Raw genomic sequence first — 15,384 nt, 5'->3', positions numbered from 1 at the left:
CCATGCAAAACCAGGTGGCCGCTCTATTACAGCTCCCTTGGACCAGCTCTCTTTGGGTAGCTTGGGCAGCCATGGACCTGAACTTGTGGGCGGCTGGCCTTGTCCAAACTTTTGTTCCCAGACTGGCACAGGCCTTGCACAGAGAACGGTGTGCCTGGAAAATTACCTTTCAGTTGTATTGACCTTATTTTGATCTCTCTGGAAGCTCTTGGTGCTCATTTCTCTTCTGTGGACCTCTGACTTCTGGTCTTCAAAACCTGGATACTTCCCAAATGCATCACTCACCCTTCAACAAACATTTCCTGGGCTGTGAGTGAATCCACCTGGGCTCTGCCCTTTCCCCCAACACTGTGTGAAGCTTCCACAAACCTCAAAATAGTTACAATCCAATGTCATAAATCGAAGTTTAATAACAAAAAAAACAATTTCAGCTCAAGATTATGGGTTTAATTTATTGACTCCAAAAGGAAAAGTCCACAGTATTTTAAAACCTACTCTGAAACAGTACTGGAAATCCTTAAAATGAGTTTATCATATTTACTGAAGTCCAATTGGGAAGTGTAGCTTGAAAGGAGAGCGGAATACGTATTCCACAACTTGCGCAGCCCCACAGTAGCTAAGGACCCCTCCTTTCTGCAGCATTCTCCTGGACCTCACACCTGCACAGTGGTTTGAATTGAAAGGGTCCTGCCCAGCAGCCCATTGGTGACACACACCTTTTTCACATGGATGCAACTAAGAGGCTCCTCCTCCTGTACGTACTTCTGCAGCTGGTGTTTTGTTTTTTTTTAAAGATGCATAAATTTATTAAAACTTTGAAGACATTTAACAATTTATTGAAGTCAGAAATATAAATTCTTAATATTAACTCTAGAAACCTGAGCAGCTCCAGGAATTCGGTTTCAAAGGCTTTAGAAAGCATTCTTTGTAAAAGGTGTTAATATTACATTCTCTATTAGACTGATACTTGGAGCACTTTGATATCATTTTACCATTTCCCACCTGACCCAATGCCTTGATAAATTAGCAATAACACATGAAATTGTAGATAGATGACTCATATTCATATTTATCTAAATGTAGCAAATAGCACCAGGTTTCCCATCTAATGAAATGCAGTGTCTTTGACAATTCTTTGGAGCAATAAGCCTTTAGATTCCTATTTGTTCCCAGGCAGAGAATAGCCACTCAATGGCCTTTGTCTTAATACCTTTGAGTATTTGTCTGGAGTTAACACTCTGGCTGAATCATCACCACAGGACTCCTTAGAGGGATGCAGGTGCAGCTGGTGTTCTTGACTGGAGTGTAGGACTTAGGATTATTGCTACTGAAGTTATTGGGACATTTTAGTGAACAAACCACACTAACTGCTGAGAAGAAAACTTATGGAGGGCTTTCGGGTGTTAATCAAGTTAATGAAGGAACACAGGCTATGTGATGAACTTGATTGACTCTTATAATGAAAAAGCAGTCAGAGGCTACATGCAAACAAGCGAGCCGGCTTGTTACAGTAAACTTTATTTGGTCACACTAAAATTTGACTTCAGTATAATTTTCCAATGTCACAAAATAGTCTGTTTCCCCCATCAACCATTTAAAAATGTAAAAACCATTCTTAGCTCTGCTAAAAGGTAAATGAGGTACATTAAAATTTTGAAGTTTACTTGAGCAAACATGGATTGGAACCAGGCAACGCCAAACCCAGTGGTCTGCAGAGAACTGGAGAGGTTTTTATAGAGAAGATGCAGAAACAAAGCATGGAAATCTGATTGGCTATAGCTTAGCAGTTGCCTTATTGGGAAGCCTGGTTGGCTGTGACAGATGCATTTAGAGGAATTGACTGGCTTAGCTTTTGTCAGCTGGGTAGGTACAGAGGCATTCGAGCCACCCAATCTAATGGCCTCGGTGTTCGGTTAACACAAAAGCAGGCTGTGGACTGGGTTTGGCCCACAGGCCATAGTTCACTAGTCCCTGATCCAGGACCACAGCTGTCCAGAGATTCAGGTGCTGAAGTGGATTTAAGGTGAAAGCCTCTGGACTTCTTGCCTGGTCTGCAGTCACTGTTAGGGGAAAGTATCATGCCCAGGATGGATAGGGAAGAGTCCATATAACCCTCTATCCATCCCTTTGTCCCTCATTACCTAGGAGGCAAGGGAGGTGGGGTCCAATGGAGAGGCCCTCCAGTGCATGACAGTACCAAGTGCCAATAGAGGGCATAAGTGTGCCCTGTCCACTCAGTACCATGGCTCACAAAGCACTGTTGGGTGAGAGCCTAAACATTTGTGGCCCTTTCAGATTGAGCTCACCTGTCCAGATGTGCTGGCAGTTGCCACCTGGTTGAGCACAGCAGCCAAAGCAGGGACACAATGAGCATAACTTCTGCACAATGTACAGAAGTCCCTGGTCCTCTGGCACATACCCTTCCAGACATAAGTTCTGGGTGGAGCAGGGATGACTGGAGAAGAGGGCACACCAATTTCATGATGTCCTGGCACCAGGTGGGGGACATGTCACACACTGCACTGGGTAAGCAGCAGCAGCAGCGGGCGATCAAGCTGACCAGCTGCAGGTTGAGACCCCCACCTACATGCTGTAAAAACAAACTCACATAAACTCGACCATCTCAAACTCCACTGCTCCCAACACTAGCAGAAAGCTTGGGAACCTCCTGGTACAAACACAGGGACAAGAAAGCACTTCCTTCACCTGACACAAATCCATAGCCTGCTACAGGCTACGCTACGCACAGTGATGGAAGCAGCAAGATCTTGGGCTTGACTCAACTAGTGTGATAGTGACCCAAATCAAGTGTCACCACAGATCCTGAAGTGACCTGTGTCCCTCTGGGCTACCTGTCCACAGGGGGAAGAAATGGGCCCCTCCACTGGGATGGGGGTAGGGTCTCATATTGCCCCTGTGATTATGGCAATGGCACCAAATGTCAGCAGGTCTTGAGTGGGTGGCCCTGGGCAGCAGCCTGTCCAAGCAGGACTCCTGGCCCCTAGACTCACACATGGCTGGTGAGTCCAGGACCCTGGGCAGGGCTAGGGTCAATGCTGCAGGTCCACCTCATCCAGTGGCCTCCAGGCCTTAATTAGATGCTCTGTGAGACAAAGTACATGGTCCCAGATTATAGGTCAGATTAACCAGAGTGGCTGACCCATATGGAAACTCAAGTTGACCCTGGGTGACTGCATGCCTGGGCTGCTGATGGGGGAAGAGGTTTAAAGAAAAGGAGTCAAGTGAAGGCAGAAAGGAATTTCAGACACTTCTCTTCTGGACTTATGTGCACACAAGCTCACACATCCTTGCTGAAGCCAGTCTGAGTAACTGGTGCTGAAGACACTGAGTATCTCGTCTGGCATAGCTCAAGGACTTCTCAGGTCTCAGATGCAGGACCTGGGGTCTTCCCTCTTTGCACTAAGTACTCTACACATGGGCACCCTGATGCAAGAGACACAGGCTTTACCAAATGGGATGTCAAAATTCCGGCAAATAAACACACTTTGAACTTGGATATTCTTAAGAAAGCAATTCTGAATCTTTACCAACATTCTAACTTGTCAATATCAACAATCCTCCATATAAAATAAGTAGGTTAAGGCTGTGGGTTTATTTCCATTTACACACATTTACAGAGGTGAATGGTCTATCCCATATGAATCTTTTGATGCTGAGTGAGCCTTGAGCTCCGATTAAAGGCTTTGCCACATTCATTACATTTATAAGGTTTCTCTCCAGTATGAATCCTCTGATGTATAATTAGATGCGAGCGCCATCTGAATATTTTCTCACATTCATTACATTTGTGTAGTTTCTTTACAGTGCTAACTTTTTTACGGCTCACATGGGTAGAACCCTCCAGGGTGCCCCCATATTCATGGTACCACTGGGCTCGTGTGTGAATCCTCTGGTGCTCAATAAGGTACGAACTCCTACTGAAGGCTTTCCCACACTCACTGCATCCATAGGGCTTCACTCCAGCATGAATGATCTGGTGTTGGAAAAGGGTTGAGTTCTGACTGAAGGCTTTCCCGCACTCACCACATTTATAGGGCCTCTCCCCGGTGTGAACCCTCTGATGGATTGTGAGCTGTGTGCTCATACTGAAGGCTTTTCCGCATTCCAGGCACTCATAGGGCTTCTCTCCCTTGTGGATCCTCTGATGGTAAATGAGGCTTGAGCTCTGGCTGAAGGCTTTTCCACAGTCACTACACTCATAGGGTTTCTCTCCAGTGTGAATTCTCTGATGCTGAATTAGATGTGAGCCCTGGACAAAGCCCTTCCCACACTCATCACATTTGAATGGTTTTTCTCCAGTGTGAGTTCTTTGGTGGCGAATAAGCCGTGAGCTACAACCAAAGGCTTTCACACACTTGTTGCATTTATATGGTTTCTCTCCAGTATGAGTCAGCTGATGCTGACTAAGGCGAGAGACCCACCTGAAAGCCTTCCCACACTCATCACACTTAAACGGTTTCTCTGCAGTGTGGATTCTCTGATGGGCAACAAGGCTGGCACCATCCAGGGTTCTTGAAACTGGAGGCTTTTCCCCAGCATGCATCCGCTGGTGCTGAGCCAGGGTTGAGCTCTGGCTGAAGGCTTTCCCACACTCCTGGCACAAGTAGGGCCTCTCTCCAGTGTGAGTCCTCTGGTGTCTGACCAACTGAGACTGCTGGCTGAAGGCCTTCCCACACTCACAACAGCCATAGGGTCTCTCTCCTGTGTGCACCCTCTGATGGTGGATAAGGCTGGAGCTCTGACCAAAGGCTTTCCCACACTCCTCACACCTGTAGGGTTTCTCTCCAGTATGAATTCTTTGATGCTGAATAAGTTTTGAGCTCAGGCGAAAGGCTTTTCCACACTCAATACATTTGAATGGTTTCTCTCCAGTGTGGATTCTCTGATGCTGATTAAGCTGTGAACACAACCTGAAGACTTTCCCACATTCCTCACACTCATATGGCTTCTCCCTGTGGCAGCTACTTTGATATTTCCCCTGTAAGCAATCAGATAACTTTTTCTGGCACTCCTGACATTTGTTAGTTTTCTTCTGTACACCGACTTCCTGAGGCAGAGCCGTGAATCTGAAACTCCTGCCACACACATCGCACCTTTGGGATAACCCATCTGCAGGAACCCCCTGACTTCTCCCAGGCTGACAACCCAAGTCACCATGTCCCTGCACATCCTCCATGGCAGAGGTCTTCCTGGGACTCACCATGTGTAAGTGGTGTTTCTGGAAAAGAGAGCTGAGCTTGTTCTCTGGCCAGACCTCAGAATCACGGGTGTTTCTGAAGCCAGGGCTCTGAGGAGAATCCTGAAGGGGGGTTTTGACCAATGCTGACAGGGATTCTGATTTCAGCATGTGCACATCTTCACCGGCCTGCTCACCATCAATGCTTATTGTAGAATCTGAAATACACAGGCAGGACAAAGCTCCTTCTCCTGAGCTCAGAGAAGGACAGAGGCTAGGGTGGGGATCATCCCTAGGAACTGAGCTCCTTTCCAGGACACCCCACATGCAAAGACACTGAAAAATTGACAACTTTGACAGTTAGCAAAGTTTGGTTTCATTCACAATTTTTGCTTTACACATTCATTCAACCACAGTGTACATGACTGAGTGCTAACAGCTACCCTCCTACAAGGGGGCTACGTCAGCAGACGTCCATCCTGTAGCAAAACGGTGTGAGGAAAAGTCTACCAAGAAAGTGAGCCCTGGCTGGTTTGGCTCAGCAGCTGGAGCATTGAACTATAGACCAAAGAGTCATGGGTTCGATCGCCAGTCCAGTCAGGGTCATGCAGGAGGCAACCAATCGATGTCTCTCTCTCACATCAATGTTTCTCTCTTTCTCCCTTCTTTCCTCCCACTTTTTTTTTTTTTATCCTTACTCTAGGATATTTTTCTATTTATCTTCAGATGGAGTGGGAGGGAGAGAAACATCGACATGAGAGGAACACATCAACTGGTTGCCTCTCACATGACCCTGACCAGGGCTGGGGATGAACCGCAACTGAGGTATGTGCCCTTGGCCAGAATCAAACCCACAACTCATTGCTCTGTGGGCCGATGCTCTACCACTGAGCCCAACTGGCCAGGGCCCTCCCACTCTATCTAAAATAAAAATAAAAAAATAAAATCAATGGAACAATATCCTTGGTTGAAGATTAAGAGAAGAAGAAAGTGAGCCTGAGAGGGTGGGGGTTTAGCGAGAGGCGGTATTAGGCTGATGAAGTGGAGAGTGAAGGAGGAAAGAGGAATTTTAAACTATAGACAGATGGATGGGCAGCTGCTGAGCAAGATGAGGCAGGAGAGCTACGGAAAGGCATACAACGATGAGGCCAAAGGGCTGGGCACTGGTCTGTGCCCTGGTTGGGCTCCTGAGTGGGACCCAGGGCCAGAACTCTGCTTGCCCCAGCAGACAGCAGGCAACTCCCTCCAACTCACACCTGACCGTGTCCCTTGCCAGTCTGCCCCTCACCTTCTCCATATGGACTTCTCCTTCCTGTGGGTTTCTGAGGAGGGTCTGCCTACCCCACCTGCTCCCACAAGGCCTTCCTGACATCTACTTTCCCTCTGGACTCTCCACATAAGTGTCAGCCTCCTTCCTACTCTGTAATCACAGGAAATGCCTTTGCTGAAGTCAGACCCCATCATCCCTAATCACATCCAGGACCATGACCAGCCCAGTGCTGTCCAACGAAACCCAGGGCCCAGTGACAGGGCTCCGCTGGCTGCTCACATCAGTGCTGTCTCTAGCTATGGTGACCCATCTCTCTGTCAGTCCTGGTGTTTGAAAGGGGCTGCGTGCACTGAGCATCTGTGCACAATGACAGTTCCTGCTCCCTCCTTCATGACACCCCAGTGAGGTCAGTAGTGGATAAGGGGCTTGTGGTTCAGAGAGGTTAAGTAACTCACACATGGTCACACAGCTAATGAGACTCTGGAATGAGCCCAGGTCTGTTCCCCCAAAACACACACCCTTTCAAACCTCTGCCCTTAAGACATGGGATATCTCCTGCCTGGTCCTCACTATTTCTCTTTCTCTGCACAAACGACCTTGGCAAACCTGCTCCTTCAATGGGGCCAGAAGCAGCCACGTAGATGAGAAAACGGGCAAGTACTGCTCTCCTCTACCTGTTGCTGTAATGCAGAGCCCTGTGAACAGCCACAGAAAGGTAGTCGAGGACGCCTGCACTGCCAGGCCAGCCATGAGCCCTAGGCCTCCTGCTGTGGTTAAGCGGCCATAGCACTGCTGCCAGACAAGGACACTGCAAACCCACCTGGCTGCCCTGGAGTCCCCTCCCTCTCTCAGGTAGCCAAGTCTCTAAGCAGTGATTACATTACAAAGGCCTTGCCTCCCTATGTGACAGGTCCCCAACAGTGTTCCACAGCCAGTAGCCTCCTGTCTGGCTCTGCATGCACACACCCCTCCCTTCAGGCCCACACGACACCTGCACACTGCACAGCCCGTCTCTTCCTGTTCCCACTTACCAGTGACGGCTCCTCTGACAAAGACCCTTTCCCGACCAGCCCAGCTAGGCTCCTCTGAGCCTTGTTCAACCAGGCCTCCCCTTTGGTGTATAAAGACAAAACACTAGCGTGGCTTCTAATAGTTCAAGGCCGCATCCCAAGAATGATTCCAACCCCCTTAAAGCACCCACCTGAGAAAATTCATGAATGCTTGTTCCAGCCAAAGCCCAAGGGCAGGGCCCGTCAGCAAGCCCAGGTGGTGTCACATGGACCCACCCTTCCCCTTCTATGTTCCATCATGCCCCCTGGCTGCTCCTTCACCTCCAAGCAAGTGGAAGCTGAGTTAGCTCTTCATGAACTCTGACCTACTGCAGTTGGTCACTTGGACTAAATTCTGTCCTGAAACTGTCCATGGAGCCCCCAGGGGGCCTTGAGTCCAGGCAGTGATGGAGGCAGCTGTAGGCCCTGGATCCTGGGATATCCGCTGCACCAATAGACAAAATCACACCTTGGGCATTTACGTTTTCTAACATGTTCCACAAATTTTCATCCATGAGTCTGTCCTCTGCCTGAGAGCTCAGGTCTGCGAGCAGCTCTAGGTCTCATCGCATGGATGTTTTCTTGTCACCTAACCACTAGGAAGACCACCAGCTGCATGTGAACGACTAACTGAGGAGTTCTGCCAACTCCAGCTGGCTCTCCTGCCACGGTGTCCTCTTTGAAATCTCCCTGCCCCTTGGAAATGTTCCATGGGGGTTGGGTTTCAACCAGGCCGGTTTATCCCTTTAGTCCTTCCTAAGAAGGGTCAGAAAGGGGCTTGAATAGGAAGGTCCCTATTATGAGCTCACTGTGCCCCCAAAAAGGTGTGTTGAAGCTCCAGCCCCGGATCTCAGAATACGAACTTATTTATAAACAAGACTGTGGAGATGGAGTTAGATCAGATGAGGTCACACTGAGGTATGGAGGGCCCTAGTCTGACTGGTGTCCCTGGAAAGACAGAAACACAGGCAGAATGTGCTAACATGGAGGACTGGGGTGATGCATCCACAAGCAGAGGAATGCCCGGGCACACCAGAAGCTGGAAGAGGCAGGAAGGATCCTCCCCTACAGGTTTCAGAGAGGTCACAACCCTGCCAATACCTTGATTTTGGACCTCTGGCCCCAGGACTATGAGACATTAATCTTTGTTGATTCAAGCCTCCAGTCTATGGTGCTTTGTTATGGCAGACCCAGAGCCTGAACTGACAAGCTGGGTCACCCAGGATCCTAAGAAGCTGTGCAGGGATCGCATCGGTTCCAATGATGTGATGTTCACCTGAGAGGCTGCTCAGAACCAAGTTTACTGCTTCTTGCATCCACATGTGTATTTTTGCTTAATAAGAATATCGGTAAGATTAGAAACTAAATAAAACGTGGTTTAAAAACAAACTCCCTTGGTAATCCCTGGGGTCCGCCTCCCCAGGCACAGATTCTCTGCCACAGGACCAAGCCTCACCTGTCTGGGGAGTCCTTGGTGCCTCTCGCCCTTCTGTTCCCTGCAGGTCGAGGACCCACGGCTCCTGCCCCTGCTCCAGCCGGGAGATCAGCTCTGGCTTGAAGAGCAGAAATCCTGCTGTCAAGGTAATAAAGGAAACCACATTGGCATTGCTGGGAATGCAGCCCAGGGCTCAATGTTCCCTGGTTTCCAGGAGTAAAGGGCTGGGAGGCTGCTGGGGTGCAGGCAGAGTCTCTAAAAGGAGCATCATAGGATAAGAATCTGGGCACAGGGACTCTCTCTGTCTGGTTCAGTCCAGCTCCTGAAGCTAGACAGCGAGGGATGCCTGGACTCACAGCCCATCCTCGTCTGCTTCAAGGCAAAGACCACCAGGGGACCCTGTCAACCAAGAATTTGCCAAGAAGAGGCCACTCTGCCCCAAGAAGAGAAAAGCCAGGCACTGCCCTTCAGTTCAGAAGGTATAAACCTCCAAGAGGTAGAGGTGATTAAAGAACAAGATAGGAGCATTTAAGACCTTATTTTTCATCATAAGCCACCAGTTTGGCGCAAATAAACTATTATTTTTTTAAAAAGAAAGAAAAGAAGCCCTGGTCAGTTTGGCTCAGCAGTTGGAGCATCAGTTGCAGACCAAAGGGTCTTGGGTTCAATTCCCAGTCAAGGGTGTGTACCTGGGTTGAGGGTTCGATCCTTGGCCCCAGTAAGGGTCATGTGTGAGGCAACCAATCGGTGTGTCTCTCTCACATTGATGTTGCTCTCACTCCCTTCCATTCTCTCTAAAATAATAGATGGAAAAATGAAGATTAATAACAAAAAAAACACAAAAACCCTGGCAGGCCTGGCTCAGTGGTTACAATGTTGGCCCTTAGACCAAAGGGCAGTGGGTTCGATTCCTGATCAAAGGCACATACCTGGGTTGCTGGTGTGGTCCCCCACCCTAGTAAGTGTCATGCAGGAGGCAACCAGGCGATGTATCTCTCTTACACTGATGTTTCTTTCTTTCTCTCTCTCTCCCTGGTCAGTGTCATGCAGGAGGCAACCAGTCCATGTGTCTCTCTCACACTGATGTTTCTTTCTCTCTCTCTCTCTCTCTCTCTCCCCCTCTCTCCTTCTCTCCCTTCCACTCTATCTAAAAAGCAATGGAAAAATATCCTTGGGTGAAAATTAACAAAAAAAGAAAAAACCGCCCTGGGTGGGTAGTTCAGTTGGTTAGAGCATCGTCCTGATATGCCAAGGTTGCAGGTTTAATCCCTGGTCAGCATACTTAAAGAATCAACCAATGAATGTGTAAATATGTGAAACAACAAATCAGTGTTCCTCTCTCTAAAAATCAATAAATAAAAATTTAAAAATAAAATAAAAAGAACAGCCCTGGCCAGTTTGGCTCAGTGGTTAGAGCATTGGCCTGCGGTCTGGAGAGACCCAGGTTCGGTTCCCGCTAAGGGCACACAACAGTTTGTCCCCGGCCCTGGTTGGGTCGTGTGGGAATAAAGGGGAAAATAATAATAATAAAAAATAAATAAAATAAAAAGAACAGCCCTGGTCGGTTCGGCTCAGCGGTGAGAGCGTCAGCCCACAGACCAGAGTCTTGGGTTCGATTTAGTCAAGGGCACGTATCTCGGTTGTGGTTCAATCCCTAGCCCCAGTTGGGATCGTGTAGGAGGCAACCAATCAATGTATCTCTCTCACATCGATGTTTCTCTCTCTCTGTCTCCTTCCCACTCTACCTGAAAATCAATAGAAAAATATCCTCAGGTGAGGATTAAAAAAAAAAGAACAACAAATAAAACAGATTTTTTCTTTTTAATCCTCACCCGAGGACATTTTTCCATTTTTTGTTCAGACAGAGTGTGGGAGAGAAAGAGGAAGAGAGAGAGAGAAAAATCGACGTGAAAGGGACACATCGAGTGGCTGCCACCCACACGACCAACCAGGGCTGGGAACAAACTGCAACCGAGGTACCCCTTAGCGGAAACCAAACCTGGGTCTCTTTGGACCGCAGGCCGACGCTCTAACTGCTGAACCAAACCGGCCAGGGCATAAAACAGATTTTTAGTCAGAAGGCAATGAGGTCCAATCCTCACCTGGTTGCCCCCAGTCTTGCACAAAGCAAGAGGGCAGCCCTGTCTGGTTTGGCTCAGTGGTTGGAGCGTCGGCCTGCGGACCAGGGAGTCCTGGGTTTGGTTCCCACTAGGGGTGCGTACCAAAACAAACAAATAAACAAAGCAAGAGGGCATAGGCAGCCTGGGGAGTGGTGGAGACCTGTGGGTGCCCATTTCGCACCCTCATTCCACCAGCTTTATGCTGTTGGGCGGCAGTGTGGTGAGATCCCAGCCCATATAAGGGCCCTGTGGTTGGAGCTTCCCTCAGGATTCTTGGTGTGGGGCTGGAGAAGGGCAGGCAGAGAGATCCCAGGTTGAAAGCTTCAAGTGCAGGTAGGACCCCACACTGAACAGGAAACACATATTCTCTCCAAACACACATGGAAAAATCAGAGAAACAATCCTTGTGCCAGCCTTGAAGGGCTCGTGGTGCAGTCCACAGAACCCCAGAATACTGAAATACCGAAATACAAGGGGGCATGAAAGTAACCACAACAGGCAGCTCAAAACTATTAGCCACTTGGAGATTCAGTAACAAATTACTGACTGGCAACTATATTTACTTAGTGAAAGTTTATAGGATGCAGCTGAAACAGTACTTAAAGACAGAAGTTTAAGTTTTTAAATACATTTACTAGAAATAAGAATAATAAAACACAAATGAGGTAAACATTAAGTTCAAGAAATTAGAAACAACACAGCAAACACAAACACAAAGAAAGGAAAAAATAAAGGCAGGGCAGGATTCAGTGAAACAGAGAACAAGGACCCCCCCACACCACTCCCCAAAAGTTGAGCAAAAGCTGGCTCTTTGAAAAGACGAATAAAAAGTCCTGGGGCAAAACCAATCAACATACTGCCAAAAACTTACAAAAGGGAACAGCTGCAGACACAACGGAGATTACAAATAAACACAAAGAGTATTATGAACAAATACATACAAACTGAAAACCCGCCTGGCTGGTGTGCTCAGTGGTTGAGCTTCGACACAGGCACCAAGAGGTCGCCAATTTGATTCCCGGTCAGGGCACATACTCAGGTTGTGGGCCAAATCCCCAGTGCGGGGCATGCAGGAGGTGGCCAATTGATATTCTCTCTCATTAATGTTTCTATCTCTCTCTCTCAAATCAATAAAGAAAACATAAAACGAAAAAGAAAGAAAACCTGAAAACCCAAATGAATAGATAAACTTGTAGAAAAACTAGAAAATACAAAAGTGGCACAAGGAGAAATTCATAAGCTTGTCAGACCATGGATCATGAAAGAAAAGGAAGGGCTTCCCCCAGAGCCCAGGTGGTTTTACAGGAAATTATACCGAAACCTTGAAAGGTTCAATTAATTCCATCTATATGAGTTCCTCCAAAAGTTAAAAAAAAGCCAGAAAAAGCTGTTTCTAGTTTAGATTCTATTTCTTACAAGTTAATCTTTAGCCCAGACAAAAAGGAAGCTTTGTTACCTCCCAGAAGTCCACTTACCCTGGGAGAATTAAATCATGTGATATGAACAAAGCTAGGAGCCTAACTGGCTCACCATGATCCATCTGGGGGTCAGGACCTTACCACACAGCCTCCACATACCCAGCTCTGACAGAGGCCTGAATAGGTGGGTGCTGATCTATAACACAAGGGGAGGGGTCCCAAGGTATAGCCTCACCTAGTCCGGCAACACTGCTGTGGTTCTCCAGCATCACCTCCTTGTAGAGGGCCCTCTGGCCAGGGTCCAAACACTGCCACTCCTCCCGCGAGAAGTGCACAGCCACATCACCAAATGTCACTGCCTCCTGAAAGGACACACACCAGCACCCCAGGGACCCCTGGGTGCCAGCCCCATTCTGGGGCCACCTAAGGATGTACCTCAGGTACATGCAACACAGGGCTGGGGCAAGACAGTCAACAGGCCCCTTTGGCTCTAAAATCAAGGGGAGGGGCAGCATGGAGGAGGGGACGAACCCAGACCAGGGACCTACAACCCTTCCCCGGAGAGCCTCAGGTGGGCCCGAGTACGGACAGGGGTTTGCTCACTACCTTGGGGATGGGCATGCCAGGGTCTGGCAAGGGCCACAGCAAGGGAACAAGGCAGGGTCTAGGCTCAGGCACAGTGGGCAGGGTGGGTACCCAGAGGAGGCAGCAGAACCCTCACAGGACAAATGAGGAAATGGAGGCAGTTAGACTCCTACCATGAGGCTTGGTGGGTGAGCATCCATGTGTCTTGGCTGAGAGACCTGTTGACAGTTATGAAAAAGTCAGAGGTCAGGATGCTGGAGGCCACCCTGACTTCCAAACTAATCCAGGGGGCACTGTATTCTTTGATCCTTTACCTCCACCCCCAGATATTCTCTGGCAGGGACACAGGATGAAACCAAAGCAGCCACAGCACTTGAACATCTGCCCCCTGAGGCTTCGTTCATCTTTCAGAGCATGTGGTGGTTGTGAATAACTCCATGAACACTTGAGGGGTGGTTGCCATGTGCACCAGGTGCTCAACCAAGCAATGGGATGCAGCAGTAGACAATGCACAAGGTCTCTGCCTTCACAAAGCACAGTCTAGTGGAGGAAACAGTTAAGTTACCACACAAATAAATGCAAAATGACGACCGTGATGGCACCAAAGTACAAGGAACTCTGAAAGCATTTACACTAGGAAACCCTGGCTTAGTCTGATGGGTCACTTCCCAGAGGAGCTAAGAAGGCCAAGGAGGTGCAGGAGGGGAAGGCACTCCAGGCATCAGGCACAGCAAGTGCAAAGGGGCTGAGGCAAGACGAAATAGGCTGAACGAGCCAGTAGGGTGGATCACAGGCAGCGAAGCATGATGTGAAGGGAGGTCGGAGGAGCCAGGAGCCTGATAATGAATCGTTGGGAAAAGAGAAAGGGATACAAGAATGCCCCTATGTAAACTTGGTCCTCTCCCCATGGGTCCCCCTGGTAGGTCAGAATGAGGAGTGGGTTTCCTAGTGGGTCAGAAAGTGTCTTGTGTGTGGACGCCCCTGGCCGTGTGCACAGCGAGGCTGTCCGGGCAGAAGTGACCACCGTTGGGCAGCGCCGGATCCTGGTCCCCAGTAGAGAAGGGCAGCCCTGAGAGGCAATCATCATTCAGAGAAGGCAAACTTCCTACCCACGCAAGGCACAGCCCTTTAGGACAGTGACTAAGTTAGGTCTCCCAGGAGCCGTACGTGAGGGGAAAAGAGGGCCCTTGAAAGGGATGGTTATGCAGGAAGGAGAACCAAGGATCCCTCTGGAGCAGGCTGGCGGGAAGGACGCGCTGGAACCTGCAGGATTCGGCCAAACGCCTCCCGCCTCCGCGGGCAGGGCTGCCGCGGCTCCACCACCTTCTTCGCAGGCGCTCACGGCCTCTCCAAGCCGCCCGCGCCACACGCTCTCCCTGGCCTACAGGCCGGGGCAACGCGGGGCCCGCAGTGCTGCAGGCGGACGCACGCTGGGGTCCGCCACGAGCACTCCGCCTGCGGGCGCGGTCGCCGCCTCGACTCACCCTCCCCGAGGACCGCCGGAGGCTCGAAACTCGCTAAGACGTCGGAAACGGGCCTCGACGCCAGCGCCCGCTCCGTCCCACAGACTTCCGGGCCTTCTGGGCGGCTTGGAGGCTTGGCCGTCTCAGTGGTTCCCAGCTCCGCAGCCCGGGTGCCGGAGAAGGGGAGGGACCAGAGCTAAGGGAAAGGACAAAGCCCTGGAAGGGCGGAGGAGGAGTTTGGGATAGGGCGGGGCCACAGTCTGGGGAGGGCTAAGCCCGGAGAAGGGGCGGGGCCTGAGTTGATAGGGGCGGGAGTCAATCCTAGAGGCAGGGCGGGAGTCGTTGGAGGGCGGGGTCAGGGCCCAAGGAGAGGACCAGGCCGAGCTTGGGGAGGGCGGAATCCAGCGAGAGGCGGGGCCAGAGCCGGGGAGGCGGGGCTAGAAATTCTTTCAGCCCTGGACATTTTGGCTCAACGGTTAGAGCGTCCGCTCGGGGACCAGAGTGTCCCCAGTTCGATTTGCTAAGGGCACGTACCTCGGTTGCCATTCGTTCCTGGCCCCAGTTGGGGTCCTGCGGGAGGCAATCAGTAGATGTATCCCTTTCACACCGATGTTTCGCGCTCTCTCCTCTCTTCCCCCTGCTCTATCTGAAGATAAATACACACACACACAAAAGTCCTTGGGTGAGGATAATAAATAAAACACAAGACACTTAAAAAAAGAAATTCTCTTTCAAAGACTCACTATTTTGTGGTTTAAGGAGAATAAAATTGACTATTTCCAATTTTTTTTCTTTATTGATTTGATAGAGAGAAATGGGGAGAGAGAAATTGATTTGTTGTTCCACT

The 15,384-nt window shown here is 49.5% G+C and overlaps 1 protein-coding gene across 3 annotated transcripts; it reads right to left on the bottom strand.

Moving 5' to 3' along the window:
* Positions 1 to 1,764: 1,764 nt before the first annotated feature.
* ZNF7 (zinc finger protein 7) lies at positions 1,765 to 15,122 on the bottom strand. 3 transcript variants are annotated; one of them, XM_036281318.1, is made up of 8 exons: positions 15,072 to 15,122; positions 14,559 to 14,753; positions 13,389 to 13,614; positions 13,248 to 13,292; positions 12,725 to 12,851; positions 8,973 to 9,089; positions 5,222 to 5,448; positions 1,765 to 4,999 (listed from the first exon to the last, which is right to left on the bottom strand). In XM_036281318.1, the coding sequence occupies exons 3-8, from the start codon at positions 13,476 to 13,478 to the stop codon at positions 3,650 to 3,652; spliced, it is 1,956 nt and encodes a 651-aa protein (XP_036137211.1). In that variant the 5' UTR covers positions 13,479 to 13,614; positions 14,559 to 14,753; positions 15,072 to 15,122; the 3' UTR covers positions 1,765 to 3,649. The 3 variants fall into 3 exon arrangements, with proteins under 3 accessions (XP_036137211.1, XP_036137210.1, XP_036137212.1); XM_036281317.1 differs by having other exon boundaries at positions 1,765 to 5,415; XM_036281319.1 differs by lacking the exons at positions 8,973 to 9,089; positions 12,725 to 12,851; positions 13,248 to 13,292; ... (1 more) ...; positions 14,559 to 14,753; positions 15,072 to 15,122 and adding an exon at positions 7,669 to 7,911 and having other exon boundaries at positions 1,765 to 5,415.
* Between the last annotated feature and the right edge of the window lie 262 nt (positions 15,123 to 15,384).

The sequence above is a fragment of the Molossus molossus genome, unplaced genomic scaffold (assembly GCF_014108415.1).
Source record: "Molossus molossus isolate mMolMol1 unplaced genomic scaffold, mMolMol1.p scaffold_m16_p_33, whole genome shotgun sequence".
Lineage (NCBI taxonomy): Eukaryota > Metazoa > Chordata > Mammalia > Chiroptera > Molossidae > Molossus > Molossus molossus.
This window is presented reverse-complemented; position numbering and strand designations above follow the sequence as displayed.